Source organism: Phodopus roborovskii, unplaced genomic scaffold (genome assembly GCF_943737965.1).
Source record: "Phodopus roborovskii unplaced genomic scaffold, PHOROB, whole genome shotgun sequence".
Lineage (NCBI taxonomy): Eukaryota > Metazoa > Chordata > Mammalia > Rodentia > Cricetidae > Phodopus > Phodopus roborovskii.
The window spans coordinates 6,830,346-6,856,785 of record NW_026125397.1 but is presented as its reverse complement, the minus strand read 5'-3'; the positions used below and the strand labels follow the sequence as shown (position 1 = coordinate 6,856,785).

Here is a 26,440-nt window from a genome sequence, read left to right as displayed (position 1 = left end):
TCCTATACCATGGCATGTGTGCTATGGCATGTATGCAAACACACACACACACACACACACACACACACACACACACATACACACACACACACCAATGTCAGAATTTGCTGAATAACAATATATTCACAAGGTGCATTGGTTTTAATGGTAGCAGTTTTCCAAGTGATCCTCCTCGCCTTTTCTTTTACTCTAGTCTCAGTTAGTAATATTAACTCTCATATTACATATCACAGTAAATATGAATTAATTAATGTGAGTTGCACAATGAATGCAAGTTAAAGACACTACAACAGAGTTCGGCAGGAATTCATGTATTGTCTGTATTGATAAGAAAATGAACTCAAACCAGCTGCAGGAAGAAGCTGTTGCTGCAGAGAAATTACTGCAGACTGGGTCCAGAACAGAACCTGCAGGGCCATGTCCAAATGGGTGAGCAGATAAGCAGCAGACAGACTTCTAGTCTGTCAAAAGATGGGCAGAGCTGAGCTTAAACCTCAGAATACTTGAGAGTTCTCTGTTGGTCCCTGACTCACACTTGCCTCCTATCAGACGACAGGTGGGTGTGGGGGGCCATTGGATCACCTTCCTAGTTATTTATCAATTTGTGGGACTCAGATGAGGGAGCTACACACTTTCCTTAGTCCAACATGTCAGATAAGTTATTGTGCTTGGTTTCTCTGACACAATTTTAATATGCCCATATGTCTCTACAATCTCAAGTCAATATGAGAAATTTAGAGGGTGGCATCCTTTCTGCTTTCAAGAACAAGCCATTTATCAGTCTGTGATATGTAGGTGGTTCTGAATTGGTTGCGTTGTTTGTGTTGTTTCTGTACCCACCCTGGTGTATAATCATCCCACAATGTCAAAATGGAGGCAAAGCTGCCTGTAAAATGGAGTCCCCTAGGGCAGGGGACACCCTGAAAAGCCATTGTTTTGTAGGAGGTAGAGAAACTGTGCGCAAAGCATAGCCTTAGCTCAGCAAAACCAACTTTCTGATACTGATATTTCAAATTGCCATTGAAGTGCTTAAACAACACAAGTTTTACAAAAACAGTCTTCTGCTATTGCTATTTCAAGTTGCCATGGATGCATCTAACAAATTTATGATGTTATAGTTCTGTTGATTATAGGTCCAGTATTAATCACTCCAGGCAAAAGTCCAGTTATCAAGATGCCTGGATTCCTCTCTGTACTTGCTAGGAAAGAATTTGTATTATGCTCTTTCTGGCTTTATTGGAAGCCACACAATTATTTAGCTAATAGCTTCCCAGATTTTTGAGCTTTTTCCTTTACTAACATCCTTTTCTGACTCTTGGGAAGGTAAATGATCCCATTTAAACAAGAAATGAGATTTTCCTTTCTTCTATTTTGTTTGCAAAACTCAAGGTTCTTTTCTCAGCCTACTAATTAATGAAAAGGCTAAACTGTTTACCAAACACAACCAGAAATAAAATTTTACCAGCTCTCTGGACATTACTTAATCCACTCAAGTTGGCATAAAATTAACTGCTACAGTAACTTGGACCTAGTACTGAGGACTGAACCACAGCGAGGGTAGAGAAATATAGGGAATGTGAGGTCTTTCTTCACTACCAATCAGAAATGCTGGAAGCAAATATTTCTGGGATTTGGAATGGGAAGTAAAATAAACTATCTTTAAAACATTTACATTAAGGTAAGAGCTAGTGGTGAGATTAATTAATAGGTTAAAATGACATAGATCTGCAAAAGTCTCATACTCACCTGAGTCAAGCTGGCTGAATGATTGGAGCAAACTATATGCATACAGGTATACATGTACACACACGTAATAAATGTATGTACATATAACCACACACACAAATGCACATGTACAAACACATAGCTATAGTTGTGGAGTTGGAAAGACATTACTGGAGAAACATTCTGGATAACCTTGTATAGGTTATGCAGAATGTAGTCAGTTCAGTGTCTGTGTTTGATAAACAATGCAGGTTGATGCAAGTGAGGTTACACAGTAGTATTAAGTGACCTTGTAAAGAACTTGGTTTTAATAAAAAAGAGACTTGGCCTTCACCTTGATGTCTAGGAGACCATGACCTTGGAAGGTGAAGTCTGGTAGAAGTAATTTGGCTTCTCTAGGGCCGTGGGTCACTTAGTTGGTCTAAGAATATGAATCAAGGGTAGAGGATGAAGTACCACTTCAACCTCTGGAGAAACTGAAAGCTGAGATGAGGGGCATAAGTTGTTAAATGATGTCTATGTGAAGAAGTCCTACCCTGCCTTCATTTCTGTTGCTATGACAAATACCCTGACCCAAAGCAACTTAAGGGAAGAAAGTGTTTATTTGGCTTACAGTTCCATGTTATAGTACATTATTACAGGGAAGAAAAGGTAGGGACTTAATGCAATACAGTCAAGAGCAGACAAAGTAAATGCATGGATCCTTGTTTGCTCACCGGCTTTCTTCACCCTAAATATTCTATAATTCTGGCTCTCAGGAGGGAGAGACAGGAGGATGGCAAGGTCAAGGTGAGCTGGGGTACACAGTCAGACAGTGTCTTAACAAACAAATATTCAAAAACAAGGTGGGGAAATATGTCTCATAGAACTGGCAGTAAGATATGACTTCTGTCAGGGAGACCTCTAAAGGACTCAAATTTGTTATTTTATGCCTTAGCGTTAGGTGTAAACAATGTCCTTGAGTTTATTATATTTTCACCAATAAAAATCTGTCACCCACAAGGAAGAAAATTATTCACAACTTAAGAACAATAACCAGATCTAAGGCCTATTAACATTCCCTAATGGAGGGTGAGGTATATAGTTCAGCTGCTAAAGTGTTTGCTTAGCATGTACAAAGTCCTGGATTCAGTGCTCCAGCCATGTAGAGCCTGTGCATGGCGGTACCCTGCAATACAGCATCAGGAGGTATACACAGAAAAACCAAAAGTTCAAAACCGTCTTCAGCTGCATAAGGAGTTTGATACTATCCTGGGTAACACGAGGCCCTGTCTCTTTCATATAAAACCCAATAATGATAGCAGTAGTAATAATAAAGCAAATATTTTGGGACAAAATATTTTAGGACTGGGTGAAGGGAGGAACATTGCCAATACCCTAGTGCCATTCTCCTTAGTAGCAACTCGTTTCTCCCCCCTAGAGGCAACACTATCCTGACTCTTAGAGGCTGTTCATTCACTCCACTGTATTTATATTTTCTTCCCCTAACATATGTGTTTTCATTTACCAAAGGTGAGTAGCAAAGGAAAAATGAGGTGTAAAGTAAGGACTATGCTACCATTGCTAATAAAATCTCCCAGGAGAACATAAGCTGGGCAAGGTGTCTCAGCCAGAGCCTAGCTTTGGTTTCCAAGAGGTTTGCAATGGGGATTTCCCTTCTGGGAAAAGTCAGTAGGACAGAGCAGAGTCTTGGAAATGCAGAGTACTCAGCACTCTGAGTGTCCCACACTGCCTGTTGAATAGATAGTGTGAAAGCAGCCATTGGAGTGAGCTATTATATGTTTCCCAGTTTCTAATCGTATGTAGTTGCCTCTAGATCTCAGAGGTGATTTTCCTGTGCAATGAAATGCAATGACTGTCCTTCCCTTCTTGTATTTTCCTTACTTAAGCAGTGAGATCACCATAGGTGAGGGAGAGTTTCCTAAGAACCTGGCTAAGCAGGGTTACTCACCGCACAAAGTGCAGCCTCCTTGGACAGCTGGCCACACCACCAGACTCTAGGGTCACTCTCTACCAGCTGAACTGGTTTCTTTCTTTGTCCCTTCACATCTGTTGTGCTTTATTTTCCTTTGTATCTTTTTGTTTAATTTCTGGGCTGTTCTGCTTTGATCTAATGTCAGAATAGCAGCTTCCTGTAAGCAGTGTCTCCTTGTTCTATAGTGTACTGTCTTGCTTTGTTACAAATGAAGGTGTAGAACAAAGTTCTTCTTGTATTTTCCACTTGAACAAGAGTGTGGACTGTGTGAAATTATAGTTTGAAGATAAGGTGTTATTCTACTATTCTCTCTCTTTCATCGTGGCTGTTGGGAAATCTTAAACTTTTGATTCTAGAAACATTACAGATACCAACTTTTCTCTTGCCTGAAGCTTAGGAGATCCAACCATCACTATAGAGAGTTTTGGTAGATACCTGTATTCTATTCATTAATTGGGCATGCAATGGCCTTCTAAGCCATAAAACTCATTTCCTTTGGCTCTAGAAAAATGTTCTCAACTCTTTTGTGGGTGATTTTTCTTTCCCATTTTACTTCTGTCTCACTTCAACATTTATTATTTGATAGAAGGCAGCTACGTTAACATTTAAATATCTCTATGTTAAAGTTTAAATATCTGTTACCCTATGTGCTGGTTAGTTTTCATCAATTAGACACAAACTTGAGTCACTAAGGAAAAGAGACACTCAATTGAAGGGTCATCTCCAGCAGCTTACCCTGTGCATATCAGTGAGGGCATTTTCTTGATTAACTATTGAAGGAGAGCCCAGCCCACTGTGGGTGGTGCTGCCCCCAAGCAAGTGGGCCTGGGTTGTGTAAGGAAGCCAGCCAAGTGAGCTGTGGAGAACAACCCAATACGCAGTGATTCTCTGTTGTTTCTGCTTCAAGCTCTTGCTTGAGGTGCTGCCTTGGAGTCCCTCAATGATAGGTCATAAACAGTAGGAGGGGAAAAAAACTTTCTTCATGAAATTTCTTCTGGTCAGTGTTTTATCACAGTAGTGAAAAAGCAAATTAGTGTACCAAGTATCTAAAATATGTTAAATTTGTTTTCCTCTAAAAACTCTCCTTGTACCTCTTTTTATACTCTCTTTTTCTTCCTTCTCTTTTCCCTCTTTCCTTCCTTTGTTTTTTTCTTGACAGGGTATCATGTAGCCAAAGCTGTCCGCAAACTAAGTATGTAGTTGAGGGTTATCTTGAACACTCGGTTGTCTTGCTTTTACATTCCTAGTGTTAGGTTGTGGTTTTCAGCACCACACCCTGCTTACGTGGTATTGAGCATTGAACTCAGGGCTAAGGGCATGCTAGGTAAGCACTCTATCAGTTAAGTTACATTCCCAACCAAGAATCCATTAATTCTTCTTATGTTTACTAGATTCCTCAACCACTGGTGCAATTTGAAACTTTTATTTTACTACTCCATAGATAGATGGTAGATAGATAGATAGATAATCACTATGTAACTTAAGCTGGCCTCAAACCTGAGGTCCTCCTGCCTCATAGTGCTGGAATTATAGGTATTGCCACTTTAGTGGCAGTTTTTAGGCCCCTCCACTCCCTGCATACTCCTTGTTTCCTTATTTTCATTGTCATTGCCTTTCTTCAGCTGCCCAGAAGTTCTTCCTGTGCGTCCATGATTGAAAGTAGAGATAGAAAGAGTTTCTTGGAAACTCTGAGCCGATGGGCAGGTTGACTTTAAACACCAATACGGGATGGCTTCGGGGAAATTCCCAAAGTTGAGCATTCTAGGTTTCCTTCTTTGGCAGGTCTGAGTCATCAGAACAGACATCGTCAGTGTGATGTAGGCGGATTACATTTTGAAGGCTACCAGATCTCTGCTTCCAAATGGAATAAGAGGCCTTTGTTTTCAGCTTTCAATGTGTGCAGAATCTCTACCAACCTGTTTATATGTAATATATAAGTACTATACACACAGATGGATAGATAGATAGATACTGCTTTTATATCTTAGCAGACTGAAAAGGAGATTGATTATTTCTATGAATCCTTTTCCTTAGAAACCCTTTCCATTGTTCCCTTGGTACCTCAACATTACGTGTACAGCATGCACCACACTATACTATGGCCTACACTGTTTCTTCAGATTAAAACTCTGTAAAGGAAATTAAGAGGCTCAACATTCTTACACCTGCTAAGACCCAGCACTAAGTTTGTGGCTTGGTGGTTCACAATTATTATTCATTACTCTAGATGGCATAAGGGCCTTCAAAGTCCCTTCATTTCTTGGGTATGGCTTCCTCTAAGATAATAGCTAGTTCTAGAGTTCCGAGGGTTGAAAAAGATGGGATCCCCAACAAAATTATGCCTATTAATGTTTTCAAAATTGCAGTGGAACAATCTTTATGCCCTGTGAATATGTACTACTCTCACTGGTTTATGAAGAACTGACTGGCCTAGGGATTGGCAGGAAGAGATTGAGTGGAAGAGCCAGATGCTGGGAAGAAGAAAGGCAGAGTCTGAGGAGACACCAAGAGACACTGTAGAAGCAGCAGGGGAAGTAAGAAGATGAGGTATTTGAGCCTTGGCTCAGCACATAGATTAGAAATGGATTAATGTATGTTATAAGAGCTAGCAAAATATAAGCCTAAGCTATCAGCCAATCATTTCTAATTCACATTAAGTCTCTGTATGATTACTTGAGAGCAGCTGGCAGGACAGAGCTGATCAACAAGACACAGAAACTTCTGCCAACAAACGGCACCCAAATGTTTAGTACCTATTTCCACATAAAACCTGAGAAAACTTAATTTTTAAAAAAGGTTCCAAACATACAAACACAGAGACAAGAATGGCTACCTAGTCTCACAGTCTCATGCAGGCCACAGTACAAAGACACATCTCTCCTGGCAGCTGCCAGCCATTGTGAGCTACTGCTGTGTGCTAAGCTGAGCAGTTAGCTGGCTTAGCAATTTAATATTCATCTCATGTGATGAAAAGGAAATACAGATGTTCAATAAAGACAGATCCAAATGAAAGAAACCACTAAACTAGTGACAGTATGTTTAAAGATATACAAAGCCTTGGAAGAAAAGAAGAATATATACAGTCATAGAATTAAAAATAGTTTAAAAATAATAAAGCCCTTAAAAAGGAATAAAGTAATAAAAATAAGCCACAAAAAGATGGAAAATGTATAGGAAGTCTTGATCCTGTATGTTATTGTGTTGTCTTTAAGTTTTTGATTGCCAAGGAATGAGTGACAGCTGCTAAAACACATTGGATTATGAAAGCTACTAGTTTAAACCAACCTATATATTTTTAAAAATATCTTGCCTTCAAAATGGAATTCAAAAGATATGTTGATTTGGGAAAAAGGTTCTGCTTTTGTTCCCACAGAAAATGAAAAGCTGTGGATTCAAAGTTAAAGATGATCAGGTTTTATAGTGAAAGACCCCCACTATGCTTATTGCCTGTTTAAATTGCTCTTACTAATTTGCCAAGGTCAAGTCATGAGAAAAGTACAGGAGGGAACCAGGGGCTGCTCTCATCCAACGCCAACCAGATATCTGTGGTCTGCAGCTTGGACCAAAGCAAGGTCAGCAGGACAGTGTCCAGTATGCTGAGATAGTCATAACTGAATTCTTTGTATTCTTTGTGCCCAACGTACAACTGCTACATTTAGATGAAACAATGAAATCCCTGTAACCATGCTTCTGCTTCTGTAAGCCTGCTTCTTGCCACCCCAACCCTATATAAACTGCCTGAGTTTTAACCTCGGCATGCTCAGTCCCCCGAAAGACTGAAGCGTCCACAGGTACCTGTGTAAACAATAAACAACCTCTTGCATTTGCATCCAGTGGTCTGGTCTCGTCTCTTGGGGGCAAGGGCCTTCCCCCTGACAGGCTCCAAACTCTTGGGGTCTCTTGGGGGTCTATCAATAGAGGAAGACTCCCTGAAAATTTTAACCTACAAATATAAAGAAATAAACTTAAAATAAACTATTGAAACTTTATATATTTTCATAACAAGGGGAATAGAAACCAATAAAGATGAATGGCCAAGATAATCCAGCATCTCAAAATGCCTCTGTTGTATTCCTTAGAGTGCTGCATCCAGAACAGCTTCAAGGCTGCTGGCTGAGATGATCTAGCCTCACAGAATACTCAAGCCAAGTCTTAACTATTATCCTAAATTTTCTCAGGTTCTCCCAAAGATGCCAGTGCCCCCAGACAACAGGAAGTAGTCTAGACAAAAACAATGCACACATTTCCAAAAGATGGGTTATGGACATTTGTTGACATTTAATGGGGGTTGGTTACAAATTGTTATTGGTCATAGTTAGGAAAAATGCTAGCCAAAGGAGTTAAATTCAAAGATCTGTTTTTAAAGGGAAAAAAAGGGGGATATGATATAGGAATGGTAGGGGAAAAGGTAGATTATTGAATCTACTTCAATCCTAAAAGGAACCATTAATCTCAAAATATTTTATATTAGTATTGATTTTGGTTTATTGATACAAACTTAAAGTTATTTTTGCTATACTATATGTATGTTTCTATTCTTGCTTGAGATATTGTGCTTATGCAGCTCATTTAAAAATTGTAAATGTAATTTTTACCTGATAATTGTTCTTATTTAGTGTAGTTTCATTATGTTAGAGTTGAAACCTTTCTTTCTTTTTTTAATTAAGCAAAAATGGGAAAATGCTGTGGAATAATCCTTCTGTGCACTGTGATCATATATTGCTCTCATTGCTAATAAAAAGCTGATTGACTGATAGCTAAACAAGATTTTCAGGGCAGAGAGAATGTATTGAGGAAGGGTGGAGGCAGAGGGGTCACTAGCCAGAGGCAGAGAGAAAGCTCACAACCATCTGTAGTGAGGACAGATGCCCTCTTCTGGTGTTCAGGAGTATATGCAGATAGGGCCCTGCTTACATAAAATAAATAAACTTAACGAATTAAAAAAAAAAGAAAGAAATAAAATTACTCCTGGAATTTCAGATGGCCACACCCTTAATCTTGCCATTTGGGAGGGAGAGGCAGGCAGATCTCTATGAGTTCAAGGCCAGCCTGGTCTACAGAGCAAGTCCTAAGACAACCAGAGCTGTTACACAGAGAATCCCTTCCTCGACAAAAAATAACAAACAAAAAAGAAAAAAAAATCAGATGAACAAGAAATGTTTTCAAAAACTTTATTGAGGCTAGGGTGAGCTTCTGCCCTTGAGACAAAGTAGGACACAGTATGTAATTCTGGGCTCAGAGAATAGGTTAGAGGTGTTGAATGCTTCACAGAGAACCAGAACAGTGCTCTGGGAGTCATTAAAATGTCAATATACACTGACCCATAAAGAAATTGTACATTTTGAGCTTGGCATGGTACTACATGTCTTTAATCCCAGCACTCAGGAGGCAAAGGCAGAGGCAGAGGCAGATGAATATCTGTGAGTTCAAGGTCAGCCTGGTCTACAAAGTGAGTTCCAAGACAGATAAGGCTGTTACTCAGAGAAACCCTGTTTTGAAGAGGGGGCAGAGAAAGGAGAGGAGACAGAGATTGATTGGGTGATTGATTATACATTTCATGTTCTCATGTTACTATAACTTTAAAGAGCGGCTCAAGAGAGAAAGACACCATGCAACAGAGTTCAAAGAGAAGAGTTTTTATTAAGCAAAAAGGATGGTAAAAAGGAGAAAGGGGAGGGGGAGACTGGCCTCTGGGGACAGGAGCATCAGGGGAATAAAGAAAGAGAGGAAAGAAAGGGAGAAGAGGAGAGAAAGGGAGAGAGAGGTAGAGAGAGAGAGAGAGAGAGAGAGAGAGAGAGAGAGAGAGAGAGAGAGAGAGAATGATAGGCAGGCAGGCAGACAGAGGGAGAGAAAGAGAGAGATGGGCGGTGGGCAGGGCCCGTTTAAAAGGGATGGTGAATAGGCACAGGTCGTGCTTAGTGGCAGCAGCTGAGGGCATGTCCTGTCAGAACTCCTACTGCAGGCAGTACAAATGCCTAAATACTAACACATATCTTATTACACAGGTGCTACTAAACACTGTTATCTTGGCCCAGTTATTGGTTCTAATCTATTAAGCACCATTGCTTGGATGTCTGGTAACGCATCACTTTATTTATTTCACTTGTACAAGTTTGTGTCTTCCATTCCGTGTTGTGATCTCTGTATTGCGTACCATTGCCTCCTGGTCTTGGTCTGATATTGATGACAACCAGGCTCCTCTAGACAATTAATTCTAAACTCACTCCATGCTACAGATCCAACATTCATCCTTGGTCTGTGCCAACTGATAACCAAACTGGTTATTTTGCTCCTGGTTTTCCATTTATCAATCTTCTTATATATTTTTCTGTCTTTTCCGTGTAACTTACCTTCCCTGAAGCTGACCACCTGCCCACAAAGCCATTTTTTGAGAGACTATTCCTTCCCTATTTGTTTTTCTGGGTTTAGTCTGCTTTCCTTTAGCGTGTTTAGTTTCCGCGAACTCTCCTAGTCCAGCTTGTCCAGCTACCATTTAAGTTCTAGCACTGACCAGGAAGTTAAGGTTTCTGAGACTTGGAGAAATGCAGTGACATCTGGGGCTCCTGAACAGCAACAAATGGGTTTTCTGTGACCTTGGAGAAACTCCCTAAAGTCTTCCGAACTTGTATAGCATGTGAAGTATCTATGCTTTTGGCTGGTGCAGGATGAGGATGCAGGATATCTGCCTTTCAGACTGCAAGTATCCTGGGCCATGAAGCCCTCAAATACGTAGAGAGAAGCTTTCACTACTCATAAGTACAGATTGATGAAGTTAGTCTGCATCGGGTTTTCACTCTCATCTCTTCATAGGTTCAATTCTCTGTCTGACACCTGCAAGACCACCCTGCAACAAGCTTTCTTGCCAGCCTGCAAATAATGACCTGGAGACTTATTATTAATTACGAAAGCTTGGCTTTAGCTTAGGATTTTCCCCATTAGCTCTTATAACTTAATCAACCCATATTTTTACAAGTATTTGTCATCATAATGCCGGGTGTCATGTGATGCTGAGGAATGAAACCAGGGCTTTGCAAATTCTAGGTAATCGCTCTACCAATTGAGGTAAGGCTTAGTTCCCAGGTTTTACTGTGACCACTTCTGAGCAATTAAAGAAGGACCACTTACAGCCCCATCATCCTCTGGAAGAGCATCAACCACTCTTACCACTCAGTCGCCTCTGCAGCCTTTACTTACATGATTGAAGGTAGTTTTTTTTATTTATTTTTTAATCAATTGATTATACTTATTACCACACCTACAAAATATCATCACAGTAACATCCTAGAATAGGACTAGATTCAATAACAACATTATAGCTTCTCCAAGTTGACAATTAAAATTAACCATCAGAGATGCAAGGAACCCCAAGCATGTCACAAGTGGTAGAGGCTTTCAGAAGCCAGAAGCCCGTGAGAATTCAAGCCACATCAAAATACTTAACGCTCTAAGACTTAGTGACCCCCACCCCCACCCCAGCTTTTAAGGCACCTTTTGATACAGGCTCAATCTTTCCTAAAATTATGCAACAGTTTAAATTGTATCTTATTTCTGAGATATCACTAGCCAGGAAATCTTACACAACTACCAGACCTTTCTGACTTTATCTGTAATATCTTCTGGTTTGATTACTTAGAGGGGATGTTTGCTGCAGGGAATTTGAAAATGAATCCATAATTTAAAAAAGAAAACATTTAAACCAGCACTGGCTACATGTAAAATCCTTGGAGGGATATTAGAAATACTACCGACTTAGCAAAACTCTAGAAGATTCTTGTTAGGAACTAGCAGCCAGCTGACCTCCGCCCCTGACGATGGGCGGGACTCTCATGGCCTTCTCATCACAACCTCAGCCTTACCTGGCAGCTCAAGCTTTACCTGGCTGCCAGAGGACTCAGTTACGCATGCGCAAAGCCCCCTTTTAAAGCAAGCTCACCTCTCTCTGGTCTCTCTCTTGCCCCCTCTCGCTCTCGCACGCTCTCTCTCTCTTTCTGTCTCTGTCTCTCTCTCTTCCTGCTTTCGGTTGACCACCAGCTACCCCCTCTTTCTCTCCCTTCTCTCAATAAACTCCACTGACCGACTGTCCAGGATTGACATTGCCGGTAGAGTGTTGGGCATCAATCATTAATCCAGAAGATGCCTCACAGTCCTGTCTACAGACAATCTAATGGAAACATTTTCTCAGTTGGGATTCTCTTTTCCCAGGTGACTCTAGTTTGTGTCAGATTGAGAAAAAACTAGCCAGCACAATTGACTCCCTGTGAACTTGCCACAAAAATATATCACCACTAAACAACTTTTTAAAAGTCCCACAGCCTTTAAAAATTCCAATGACTTAAGTGTCCCTTTCTGAATGGAGATGGAGGAGGTGTGGATGAGGAGGGGGGATAGATGGGAAAGGGGAGGGTTGGGGAGGGAGAGAGGGGAAACTTGTTGGTGTGTAAAATAAATAAAAAAAGTATTTAAATAAAAAGTTGAAGGTCTCTTTACAAGTACAAAGTCTTTCTACTGTAGGCTCCCGTAAAATAAAAGGCAAGTTAAAGATTTTCTTCTTACAAGAGGGAAGAGCCTGGGCACAGTTAAAATCAAGTCCAAGAAAAACCAAGCCCAACAGAGAAAACAGCTGAGAGTCTGATGTCTGGGGCTGACACACAATTTTCTGAACTCCAAAGGCCTGGATGGCTCCACTTCTCTGGCTCTGCCCATTCATGGAACACACAGCTTATTTTATAGGTCGGGTCTGCTCCACAGCTCCTGGTGTTCGTCCCCAGGCCTGGCAACTCCGATAGGTGGGAATCTCTACATGCTGCACGCACACCAGTGGCCTCTGGCTTCCTGTCAAGGGCTCTGACTCCACCACATGGTTCCAAGCCTCAGCTTCTCTCCACGACCTCTGCAATCCCAAGACCTCCATCGTGACTGTGGCTGCCCTTCAGCCTATGACCTTCCCTAGTTCTCACAGTGCCTAACCTCAGATGCTCTTTTTTTTTTTTCCGTTCTTTTGAGACAGGGTTTCATGTGTAGTCATGGCTTTCCTGGAACTCACTCTGTAGATGAGGCTGGCCTTGAACTCAGAGACCTACCTGCAAGTGCTGGGATAAAAGATATGTGCCATCACTACCCTCAGCAATCCTACATCTCTGATGTGACTAGAATGAAGACACAATATCAAGTTCTGCCAGCTTGTGATGGCTTCTTGGCCCTCTCTGGACTACAACGTAAAAGGAATGTAAGTTAATATGAAGGGGACTGTGAAAACCCAATATGCAAACCTACTGTGCTCATTGTTTTTTGTTTTTGTTTTTTCTTTTTGTCAACTTGACACAACCTAGATATATTTGGAAAGAGAGAATCTCAAGGATTTGGCCTGTATGCAAGTTTGGGGAGCATTTTCTTTATCAATGATTGATGTGGGCGGGTCCAAGTTACTATAGGTAGTGCCATATCTGGGCAGGTGACCTTGGGTGTATACGGAAGCAAGATGAGCAAGCCAGGAGAAGCAAGCCAGTAAGCAGCATCCTCCATGTCCTCTGCTTCAGTTCCTACCTTGAGCTCCTGACCTGATTTCCCTTAAGGATTGGTTGTAAAGTTTTAGATGAAATTAACCTTTTCCTGCCAATATTGTTTATTATTATTATTAGTAGTAGTAGTATTACTATGGTGCTTATCACAATGCTAGAAAGCAGAGTAGGGCACCTACTATCTGGTTAACTGATTAAAAACATAAAATAGAGTTTGGTGGCAGATGGCTAAGTAATGTCGATCCTATGATTAGTGGGTCACTAAAGGAAAACTCCAGTGCCAGTTATGGGATCCCTCCATGGAAGTTGTTGGTCAGGGAGGCTCCAAACTCCTCTCCCCCAATGTAGGTTTTTGTAATTACACTTGATTGTCCACCAGAAATAGATAAGATGATCCTACTGTCAGAGATACTAAACATTTTGAATAGAAAATTTAAGTAAACCAAGCTGTAATGGAGATGGCCATGTCCTTTCTGTGTTAGATGACTTTCATAGTGTCAAATGATACCATGTAGCCTGCCAGGGAGGAAGAGCTCTGCACACTGAACTACAATAACATACTGCAAGGCAAATGTGACCCTTGATGCAGTAGTGGCACAAGTATTACGGAGGTAATTAACTGCTCCCCACTTAGACTTATGACCCACCCTATGAGAGGGAATCCATGCTCAGATTGTGTACCAGGTCAAGACCTCATGGCTAAATAGCATAAAATAAACTAGCAGTGTTTAGCTGAGTTGGAACAGCATCAAATTTCCTTATGAACATCTGCATTAATACATGCAAGCAAAGGGTAGTCTCAGCCTTAACCAGAGAAGCTTCTGATTGCAGTGAATGGAAATAGGTGAGGGTAGAGACTAGTGGCTGCCTACTTATACCATTTGTGGCATAGAAATTAATACTTTGTTTTGGAATGGATTTTCATTTATTGATACAATTGAAGGTCAATTTTGTGATGTGTATATTCTTCTTTTGTTTAGGTATTGTGTTTATATAGCTCATTTAAAAATGTAATGTATAATTTAATACAGATTTTAGATAGTTACCTATAATAGTAAAAACTTATAGCTAGGTGAGTTAGGTTTTCTAGATATATAGAGATGTATTTGAGATAGATAGGAATTCTTCAAACCTTTCAAAGACCTACAAAATATGACATTTAAAATGGTTTAGGGTTTTTCTTGACAGTGAGACATAACTGCTCCTGGCAACACCACCTGCCTCAGAAAGGAAGATGGGTCTTAAAGAAATGTGTTATGGAGTTTGCTTTCAATATGGCAAGAGTAGCCATTTGGAAAAGATACTGCTCTTGTCTGGACTGTTTGACATTATGCTGTATAAACTGGACATGCAGGACCCACAGAAAAATGACTACTGATTCAAGATGGACATTGCTACAAAATTCCTGTTTCATGGAAGAGTCTGCCAGACAGTCTACAGGACACAGAGAAAAATGATCGACAAACTGCCAATACAAGAAGACAGTTTAAAGTTTCCTACTTTGCTGAAGAGTCTGCTAGACACACTATGGCCTATGGGCTGAAGATGGAAGATTACAAAAGAACTTCAGGTGACTGACAAAGGCAAGATGTCTCTGTCATTTCTAGAGTTTATATACTCTTCTGTGGCCTTTGAAGGAGTTGAAGACAGATAGTTATGGTTATAGTTTTTCTTAGTTAAGCTTAAAGATAAGTTACATATAGGACTTTAGACTCACAAATATAGGATAGATGATAGAATAGTTTATTTTAATCTTACTAAATGTTAATGGACTAAATATTATTAACTGTGATTCTTTTTTGATAACTGTTGTGTGATATATTTTGCTATGTTAAGGTTAAAAACCTTTTTATTTAGACAAAAAAGAGGAGATGATGGGAGATGTCATTCTGTAAATATGTTTCTCATACTGGTTAATGAATAAAGCACTGTTGGCCAATAGGAAAGGAAGATAGGAGGGACTAGGAGACAAGGAGGAAAGAGGAAGTAATAAGGAGGAGTCAAGATGGAGAGTCTGGAGAAAGCAGAACTGCTGTTCCTCCGCTCTCGGTAAGACCACGTGGAAATACATAGAAATGGGTTAATAATTAAGACAGAGCCAGCCAATAAGAAACAAGTAACTGGCCAACAGCATTATATCTATACAGAGTCTCTGCATTATTTGGGGCTGTCGTGGCGGCAGGACCATACCGGCGGTGGATGGAAAAACCTTTCTTCTTACACACATACTTAAGGATCAGGGAACATTGCAGAAGAGAAGGCAGGAAGAATGAGCCAGAAGACAGAGAGAAGAGTTGTGAAGTGCTGTCTTCTAAATATCACATGACTATGGCAATCAGGAACTCATGGTAGGTGTGTGCTTATTGATACTGGATCTACACAAATAAAGCCCAGAAAACATCAGCCATGATGGGGAAAGGAGCCATAGGACTCTATTCTTCACTGATGAACTATGAGCAACTAATGCATTCTGTATACTTTTCAATGAGTCTACCAGGCTCTAATGGATAGTTCCAAACCTGTGATCACACAGACAGACCTTATCAAACTCTGAGATATAAAACAAGACAAAAGGCCATGAATATGGAAAAAAAGAGATTTGTGGGGAAGAAGGGAGATTAATGGAGTAAAATGGAGGTAAGAGAGGGAGTATCAGGGGAGAATAACCAGAATACATTATATGCATGTGTAAAATTGTCAAGGAACCGATTTTATTAATTTAAAATATATGCAATCCCTGAATCTGATGATATCAAAGGAATCTTCAGATTCTGAAAGTGTTTCTTTTGTTTTAGCAGTTAACGAATCTGCTTCTACAGATCAGGCTTGAGTACAAGACACATGATAAGCTAAGGAAATGATAGAAATGAATTAGACAAAACTACAAAGCCATCACAAGAAACTGGCTTTGTGCTTCAGATGTTTCACTTGAGAGAGTGGCTTTAATAACAGAAGAAGGGGTCTGATATGATTTTTAGAGCTATTCTAACATTTCTGAGTATTTATATAACAAGCATATTCTTTTCATATTTATCTTCCACTGTGTCATAGTTGGACAGGTTTATCCAGAGCAGTGTTTTCCATAGGGTTTACTCCATCTTTAAGGATTTTAAATAATCTTTATACAAGTCCTCATGGTTTGTTTAACCACAACACCACACTTTGAGAGTTACTGGTTTAGTGTCATCAAGACTTGAAGAGTTTGCTATGACTTTTGACCCCACTGTTATTAATTGAGCTTTCCTATAAACCTGAACCTCAGCACAGAGAAAACACACTATAAACTTCAGTCTATACATATTGGAAAACAGAGCTGTCTTACTCAGTGTCTAATTTTCTTATAAAAGAAAAGCATTTAATTGAGCCTGGCTTCCAGTTTCAGTGCTTGAGTCCTTTATCAGTATGGTAGGTAGCATGACAGCATGCTGGCAGACAGTGCTGGAGAAGGAGCTGGGGGTTCTGCATCTGGATCCAGAGGCAGCAGGAAGAGAGAGACACTGGGCCTGGGTTGACCTTTTAAAACCCCAAAGCCCACTCCCAGTGACATACTTCCTCCAACAAAGCCACACCTACCCAACAAGGCCACACCTCCTAATCCCTCTCAAGTAATTCCACTCCCTGATAACCAAGCATTCTAATGTAGGAGCCTACATGGGCTATTTTTAGCAAAACTACAACAAGAACCCTATGGTTCACTGGTTAAAATAGGCTTGGATTGGGGGATCAGAAGACTGGAGTTCTAGGTCTAATTCTGGTGTTTAGTTAATATGCAGTACTGAGAGAGTAAGTCACATGATTTAAACAACAAGAGCCTTATACTCACTTAAGAGATAAAAATAAAATCATTATTAAGGGACGCATGTCCCTTTTAAGTAGTTAAACTGAACCCAGGATCTTACACATACTAAGCAATCATTTCACCACTGAGCAAACATCAGATAATGTATATCAAAACATTTCTTAAGATGTGAGAAAGCAGTCACCACAGAGCCATCAAGCCCTTTCTTGCCATGAAAGACTGTATCCACTCAAACAGGGTTGAACAACCTCCAGCTACCAGGAATGCGCTCTCCTTTATCAATCAGGTCAGCTTGTAGAGTGAAGGAACGATCTTCTACCTGGGACCAGGGAGCTCCTTTTGGCTGGAAACCAAAGGAAGCCAATAATTGGACTACAAAGATGCCAATGACACGAGAGGGCCCAGTGATGTGGAAGGAGACAGAGAAGGGAAGAAAACATCAAAGACTCGAGTTTGGCGATCATCAGTTGCGAGGTCCAGCCTTAGAGTCATGAAGCAAATCTGTGTCACATTCTCATCCATATTCATAGTATCCTGGTGGATAACAAAACTGGTTCAGTCCATATTCATAGTATCCTGGTGGATAATAAAAACGGTTCAGTCCAACCTCCTCCTAATTGGAAAGCTGTTTAATACCATATAACGCAGAAATCAGTGAAAAAACAGTCTTAGTCACTGTTCTATTGCTGTGAAGAGACACCATGATGACAAGGAAATTCTCCATCTTGATACATTAGCAGAGAGAGAGAGAGAGAGAGAGAGAGAGAGAGAGAGAGAGAGGGAGGGAGGGAGGGAGGGAGGGAGGGAGGGAGGGAGGGAGGAGTGAAAGACTATCTGGCATGGGCTTTTGAAACCTCAAAGGCCAGCCCCAGGAACATGCTTCATCCAACAAGTCCACACCTCCTAATCCTTCCAAATAACACCAATTCCTGGTGAGTATGCATGCAATATATAAACCCATAGGGACCATTATTTTTGAAATCAACACACATACCATTTTGTTGTTTGCTTTAAAATAATTCTTAAATTGTGGAAATTATAAAATGTAAGACACAATCTTCACAGAATTGAAAGACTTTATGATAGTTTCAGAATTTCCATTACAAAGACTATTTTATTTTAATCAATTTATTTACTTAATTATGTATATGTGGGGGGTTGTTATGCGTTCATGAATGCAGGTGCCCTTGAAGGTCAGAGGCTGGGAATCCCCCAGAAGCTGGAGTTATAGGCATGTGTAACCATTGTGATGTAGGAATTTCATGATGGAAATCCAAGATAAGTCCTCTACAAAAGCAAGATACACTCTTAATTGCTGAACCCTCTCATTAGCCCCTGCATTTCTCAAGTAGTTAATTTTTATTTGTGTGCATGTGTGTGTGTGTGTGTGTGTGTGTGTGTGTGTGTGTGTGTGTGTATGCACAAAGTGGTGTTCTTGGAGCACTGTTTGTGTATTATATCTGCATGCACGTGTGTTATCTAGTGCTTCTGACGGCCAGAGGAGGGCAGCTGGAGTTGCTGGCAGGTGTGAGCAGCCTGATATGGGTGCTGGGTTCTAAACTCTCTGCAAAAGCAGAGTATGTTTAAAACTGCCAAGCCATCTCTCCAGCCCCCAAGCACCTTATTAAATGCAACATGATGTCTATATAAAAGCACAAACTCCCCATCACAGGGCTTCTTCCTCGAGGTCACTATTAAGGAAAATAAACGGTCAGTTTCTCATGTCTCTAATGTCAGCACTTGGAAAACTTGAGGCCACCCAGACTACTGTATACATCCTGCCTCAGAAGGACAACAAAATCAAAACCCAGAAAACCATGGAGCTGGGGAGTAGAGTGTTTGGTAGCTAGTATGAAGCCCTGAGTTCAATTCCCAGCGCTCTGTAAATTGAGCCTGGTGGCTCATGCTGTATAATCCTAGCACTTGGAGAGGGTTGGGGTGACATGAGATCCTGCCACAAGCAAACAAATGATTAGACTTTAAAAATGTTATTATTCATGCCCCTTACACATCCTGTTTACTATAGACTAGAATATCTCAGGATGTAAAGAGCAACTGGCCCACAAGGTCTGAGAAACGGACTTTACTCTGTGGGCAATCCTTTTAGATCCAGACTTTCCCCTCTTGGATTACCCAATCACTACAGAGCTCTCTGTTCTTCTCCGGGTTAAAAGCAGTCACAGCTGTGGCGCTCAGGACAGTTTCTTTTTCCCTGACTAGAGGGAAGAAAGAACATAATTGTTTTCTGGAGAAACAGGTTTACAAGGCTACAGGAACAATGGACTCCAGGCTAGCCTTAGCCACGGAGGAGCCCATTAGGAAAGGAAGTGTCAGGAAGTACAAAATCCTTTGTTTGGTGAGTACAGCTCTTAATTTTAGTCTTATAAGCTTGGTAGTAGATGCAGGGTGCATGACTCTCCGCTTGTGTTTGTTTGTGTTGCTATGTAGGTTAAAATGTTAAGTAACTGTGTCCAGCTTTATCCCTTCTGGCTGTAATGTAAGTTAGCATTATTAATTACATCCTACCAGAACTTCGAATTACAGCTGGTTAGTATTCCACTAGAAGATGGAAACTATGCGAACACTTTGCAGTAATTTTTTCCCACATATTTATAGTTAGGGCTCAAGTCACTTTTGAATGGTATGAATATTGTAAGAACAAGGATATAGTGAGTGGAATTCATTATCAGATGCCCTTTGAGGAACTGCAGATTTTAGTAATATTTTCTGCTAGTTAACTTCCATGTAGAAATAGGTTTCTTTGGTCTCTCCCCTCACTTTTACACTTTTACCTTTTTATATAGTTTATCTACTGTCTACCCTGTCCCAAATTATAATGTTAAAAACCCTTCGGTTTTATTAGTCAGTTTTTGTCCTTCGTTGCGCCTTGGGAGGAGTAGGGGACTCTGTCCAGCACCCTGATGCCCCATGGCTCATTCAAATGCCTGCTCTGGCTTTTTTCCCCATAATGAAATGCTTCCTCAGCAGTTGGCTAATCCATCTCTTCCCTGCTCACTCCCCCAATCCTGTTTCCAGTTTGAATGGCCCTGGCCCTAACAATACATGGATGTTGTTGAGTTCCTTTTTAAATGTTCTCTCCCCATTCTTCCTTGACAATATAGAAATGCTCATGTTTAAAACTTACTTTTTTTTTTTGACTGATTTCCCTTTATCTTTATAAAATACACCTCCTCCCCCCATCTTATCTGGTGATCTTTGCTTTAGGCAATATTGGTGTTGTGATATTGAGTCACACCTGCCCCCAGCCCAAGACTTCCTCCTAAGCCATAAGCCAGGATCTCTGACTTCTTGCCAGGTCTTATCCCCTCGACTTCCACAGTTTCTTGCTCAGCCTCATGTCGATCTTGCTCTGGCTTTCCTCTGACTCCTCAGGCCTAGCATTTGTCACCACACCTTTCTCCAGTATAAGGGAAACAATGCCTGGGCATTGAGCCCAGTGACGACGATGAATGAAACCCTCAGTAAGTTCTCAGGCTTCATCTCTCTAGGAATTACAGAGCACTCCTTGTAGGTTTTATGTTATCTTTATCCCACCCTACAAACTCAAGGAGTCAAAATCCCTTGGGAACAAAACTTGGGTGCTTCCTGTATTTTTCATTCCTTTTCTTGCTGAGGCACAAGCATAGGTCTCGTCTCGCAGGATGCTTCCATTTCTTTTACTTTTTGAGACAGGGCATTTTCACCAAGACCTGGGCTTGCTAATTAGGAGAGTCTGCTGGCTGTGGAGCCTCAGTGATGATCCTCTGCCTTTTCCCCAGCAGAGCATACCGCTAGGCCACATTTGGGTTCTGGGTATTGATCTCAGGTCCTTGTGTTCATAACGTACACAGTTTACTGACTAAGCTATCTCTCTAATACTGGGGATTTCTTTTTAAATCTTTCTGGCATATTTTTTTTCTGCCCCATATATTACAAAGTTCACTATTTTTAAATTATACCTTAAAAGTGACTCTAATGGTTCTCTCTGTCTCTCTCTGTCTTTCTTGATTTTAGTGGGTATGATGTACATGTCTGTAATCAGAAAACATCGGAGAGGCAGTAGAATCAGGTGTTCAAGGTCATCCACAGCCACATATGGACTTTGAGGTTGGCTGGCCTGATCTCCTTGAGACCCCATCTCAAAAACAAAACTAAACTAAAAAAAAAAAAAAAAAAAAAAAAAAAACAAAACAAAACAAAACAAAAAAATATTTAAAGGTTTCTATACATTCCTCTTATACATTATCCAGTGAAGCTGAAGCCAGGTGCTGAGATCTTGGTAAGTTTTGGAGTCCAGAATCCTCTGTCTACTTTGTGCTCAGTATAAGGCAGCTTAAAATGCATGTGTACTTCAAAACCAAGAAGATTTAAATAAATTGCACACCAAAAGTGATTATGAATCTAAGGCTGCCAAGGAATTTACAGAATTAGCAAGAAAAAAGAAAGGAAACCATAAATACATGGAGTAAATACAAAATCATGAAAAATGTAAATCTTAGCATTACAAAATTTTAAAGCATAGTAAGCGTAGACAGACACTGGTTGTTGTTGTTTTTCCAAGTTTAAGTGGATAAAATACAAAAGAAAAGATATAGGCCAAAAGGTATTAATCTGTAAATCTGTAATGTACTAGGTTTACCATAAGGAGTTGACCAAAGTTAGCCTTAGGCTTTTTAATAATTATAGTAGGGGCCATCTGTGGTTCCTGGGCACTGTGACTAAGGGTTAACTTGTTTGTTTGCTTGTTTGTTTTATGAGACAGGGTTTCTAGGTGTAGCCCTGGCTGTCCTGAAACTCACTCTGTAGACCAAACTGGCCTTGAAATCAGAGATCTGCCTGCCTCTGCTTCCTGAATACTGGAATCAAAGGTGTGTGCTACCCACTAATGTTATTCTTAAGTAGTTATTTGCACTCACTGCCTCATTGAGCAAATTCATATTCATATTCAAAACGTATTCAAAGATCTCTCACTGATACTTGAGTACAGTTTGAGACTTCATGGGAGAATTGTTTTAATATTATATTAATGTGCTTTCTTGGTCACTGTATTTACTTTTATGGTAAAAGTTAATGTAATTTTCAGTTGATTTTTCAAAATACAAATTCCTCAAAGTCAGTAGTTTGTGCAGTTCTTTATTGTGTGAACAATTTGGATACTATACTTGTTCTTTTGCAAGATTTATTGTTTGCCTTTAAATTACAATCAAAATCATTTTATTTTTAAAAGTAATTTGAACTTATGTCTGTTACCATATAGCACCATATAGCACGTGCACAGAAATCTAAATACAACACACTTTTGGGGTTTTGTTTTCTCCTTCCACTCTGTGGGATCCAGAGACCAAACTCAGATAATCAGGCTTGGCAGCAATCACCTTTAGCCGCTGAGCCATCTCACTGGACCCTGTTACCATTCTTTGTGTCCACGTACAGCATGACCAACCCTATTGGCCATTACTCTTATCATTTGAATTCATTGTTTAGGTAAAAGAATCTAATCACGTCACATTTAACCGATGGGAGCAGGGAGTCTCCTGTACTGCATAGCTTTGTCAGCAGTAGTTATCACAGTGACCTTACCAGTCTATGGTCAAGAAGTTTCTATCATATGAAGCTGTGTGTATGAACTGAAGAGCAAAGCAGATCCTTCCAGCTAATCACTTTCACGCTCTATGCTGACTCATGTTATTTCCCTGGTCCTGTGACAGACATAATGAAAGACATGGCTAGGTGGCAATTAAGAGTTTCATAGTTCTGCTGGATGCCACAATCCTTTCCTGAAAACTCTGCTCCAAGGAAAAGCCTAGTTAGAAAAACAGTTGGTGGAGGAGGAGGTAAATAACTCCTGTGGTTTTAATTTCTGCTTTCACTCAATCTGGAGTCAAACATATATTTGGATTATCAGAGTGGTTGAATTTGGACATCTATAATAAATGATGCACAAAACGTTTTCTCATGGGATTAGGATGTATCTTAGTTACTAGAGTAGTCGTCTAGCATGCATGGAGTCCTGAGATTGCTCACCATCACTGTGTAAGGCAGGCGTGGTGGCACAAACCTGTAATCCCATGAATAGTTTAAGGTCATCCTTGACTACTCAGTGAGTGACCTAGGTTACATAAGAACGTCTTTCAAAAGCAGACACAAATAAAAATCAGTGATTTGTCCAAATCCCCTTTTTATCAGATATTGAATAAAATACATTGCTTTTGTTGTCATCTATTGCATCTGGTATGTTTTGTGATAAGGTGCAGCTATTTTAATTTTGTAAGCCAAGAGTGCCTAGTATTGACCTATAAAGGAAAAGTACTTGTCTATCATTTTGTCTATATTTTTGAAAAACCATAGAGATGACTTCTCTTTCTTTTCATAATAGGTTCTTCTTGCTTTGTTGGTGATTGTGTCGCTTGGATTAGGCCTGGGACTTGGGCTCAGGAAACCTGAACAGCAAGGTATACCTCCCACCATTTTATAAAAACCAAAACCCAAACTGAACAAACAAAATAAACAGTCTCTTCATTCTTCTGCCTTTAATTCATTCCAACTTGTCTTTTCCCAAGTTGCTTTGCGCCCCCTCCATAATACTCCCCCTTCATAATCAACATTATTCATTGTTCTTTCTGGACTTTACTCTTTCACCCTCACATACAAAATGGAAAACAAAGTAAAAAAAAAAAAAAAAAAACTCCGGAAACTAGTTGCAGACAGCATGTCTCAATATCAAATTCTTAAAAAGTAGAACATAATAAAAGCTTCATTATTTTTGTAAGAAGCAAAGAAAAATAGGAGATACATGCCTCTAACTATAAAATCACATTCCCTTTGCTGTGTGTGTGTGTGTGTGTGTGTGTGTGTGTGTGTGTGTGTGTGTGTGTGGTTTTCTGTAACAGGGTTTCTCTGTAGCTTTGGAGGCTGTCCTAGAACTCACTCAGTTGACTAGGTTGGCCCAGGCTGGCCTCGAACTCACAGAGATCCACCTGCCTCTCCCTCCCAAGTGCTGGGATTAAAGGCATGCACCACTACCGACAGCTTCCTTTGTTTTTATCCTTCTGAAGTAAATAGCAAATATATCATTGATAAGTGATGATATCAGCATTTTCTATAATTTTTTTAAAAAATTATTTTGTCTCATGCATATGTGCATGATATGTGTGTATGTGGTGGTGGTGATGATGGTGTGTGTGTGTGTGTGTGTGTGTGTGTGTGTGTGTGCACGCGCACACACACACACAGCACACATGTAGAGAGCAGAAGACAAGAATCTGGGGAGTTTGTTCTCTTACTCATTCTGGTGTTCTCAGGACTGAACTCAGGTCTTCAAGCTTATGTGAGAAGTTCCTTAGCTTCCCGAGTCATCTTATTAGCCGGTCTTCTATAATTTTTAATAGATTGTGTTGGTGTTTTCACTAAAGTGAAGTACAAGTCTGTTTTTAACTCATCTGATAACTCTTTCAATATGATAAATATATTCCATTTGGCTCCACTGAGAAAAATCTTAGCATCTCTGTATCAAGCAGGCTCTTGGGGAAGTTAACTGACAATTCTCCAGCCTTGCCATCATTTAAGAATTTACATAGTTCTTCCATGCAACACAGGAACACAGCAGAAATTTACAAATTATTAGCTGGAAAATTCCTGCCATCTTGTGGTCACCAGACTGCTGTGTCTGTGAGGGGGGCTGCTGTTCCTGGCTGGAATGAATGTTGGCAAACTCTTTCAGTGGTGCCATTTTGGTGTTGATGCATACAAATAGGCATCGTTTCTTAGTTATTTTATCCTCCAAATCACACAAGTTGACTGCAAAAGGCATATGCTAGTGTCTGAACAAAATCCCCTATTGTCTCAGATCTCTCCCCTGTTTCTTACTTCCTTATGCTCCTGGCTGGCTTCCCGGCATGGTTCCCCTTATCTCATCTCAGGTTCTCAGCCCTCCTACAAGCATCTCCACCTTTCTTCCTTTCCCACACAGGACCCGTTCCACCTTGTTCATTCTTTTCAATATTCCTTGACATTTAGCACAGTCAGCCCGGTTTCTTTTTATTCACTCTGTGCTTGAACCCTTCAGCCTGAGTGTGGAACAATTTTAACCATTCTCTACTCCATGTATCCCTTCCTCATTTGCAATGTAAATTCTTCCTCATGTGGATTTTTAAAAAGCGTGTGTATTCGTACAAACTTTATTGTCATGTGTACACGTATCTTTTACTTAGTCTCTAAAAACTGAACATTGTCTTGGGCTCTGAGTTTTTCTAATTAGGATATAGTGGCGAAGAGAACAGACAAAAGTCCTTTCAAGAGTGTACATTTCTAGGCTGAAGATGTACCTGAAAAGATACAGTTGGTCTAGTCCTTGCTTAGCATGCATGAAGTTCAGAGTTTAGGATTCAGGAAAACTGGATGTGGTGGAGCACATGTGGTCCCAGCACCAAGAGGGGAGTAAGCAGGGGGATCAGATGTTGAAGGCAATCTTCAGCCATATAGCGAGGAGGAGGAGGGGGCAGTTTCTAGGGAATGATGAGTGAAACCCAAACCAAGAAAATGAAATGGGAAGTCAGGCTAGTGTGTGGGAATGGGTGTGGGTAAGAAGACACTTTTGAGTTAGGAGCTCATGGAAGTAAAGAAGAGGGGATACTCTCCAAGGAAGAATGTGGGGGTGTTCTTTCCCTGTTGGCCTGTTGGCCATCAATCTGAGAGGGGAAAGAGACAAAAGAGGTGACAGAAAGCTTTGTACGTGGCTCATGAGCACAAACAGAGGGAGGCCTGTGGAGACAGACTTTGGTGGATCAGCTTAACTTTATTCTAGAATATAAAGGATATCCAGGATTGGGGAGCCAGGGGTACAAACATTAATTTGCATTAAGTGGCTTGTTCCTATCACGAGGCTTAGTGTGTGGAAGTAAGATCCTATAGCAGAGCTTCTAGCACAAGTCTTTTTAGCAAGAATCCGTGCCAAGGATTAACATAAAGTTTAATCAGACATCTGGTTTAGAGACAGCTATTAGATAAGGCCAGTCTGCCAGGCCCAGGAACTTTCTCCAAATAGACAAGGGCAGGTAGAGAGCCAGAAGCCTTGCTGGGAAGGGAGGGAGTTTCCATATTGCTGAGCTTATAGAAAGCTGCCAGGCTATAGCAGAAGGTGACCTCTAACCAGCCATCAATGTATTCCAACAGAAGACCATTCTAGGTAGCTAGAGCAAATGCAAATGCCTAATTCAGGAGAATGACTGGTGTGTTCCACTGAAAGGGTAACAGGGAGGTCATGAGTTAGACTTAATAGGACCAGAGGGAGGCAGACCCACGCTGGGTTTAGCCTGGTAGAAGAGCTAATCTGCAGGGGTTGGTATATCAAAGCTTGGTCTTTGTACAATGGGAATTGACTGGAAGCAAGCTGAGGAATGGTGTAATCTGGTTCATTTCCAACTG

At 40.5% G+C, this 26,440-nt stretch overlaps 1 protein-coding gene across 1 annotated transcript in view; it reads left to right on the top strand.

Moving 5' to 3' along the window:
* The first annotated feature begins 19,167 nt into the window (after window positions 1–19,167).
* Enpp3 (ectonucleotide pyrophosphatase/phosphodiesterase 3) overlaps window positions 19,168–26,440 on the top strand; it is a 71,560-nt gene continuing 64,287 nt past the window's right edge. The window contains exons 1-2 of the mRNA XM_051175398.1: window positions 19,168–19,373; window positions 23,394–23,469. Of these exons, the coding sequence (XP_051031355.1) occupies window positions 19,296–19,373; window positions 23,394–23,469 (154 nt within the window). The 5' untranslated portion in view covers window positions 19,168–19,295. The remainder of the gene's footprint in view (window positions 19,374–23,393; window positions 23,470–26,440) is intronic.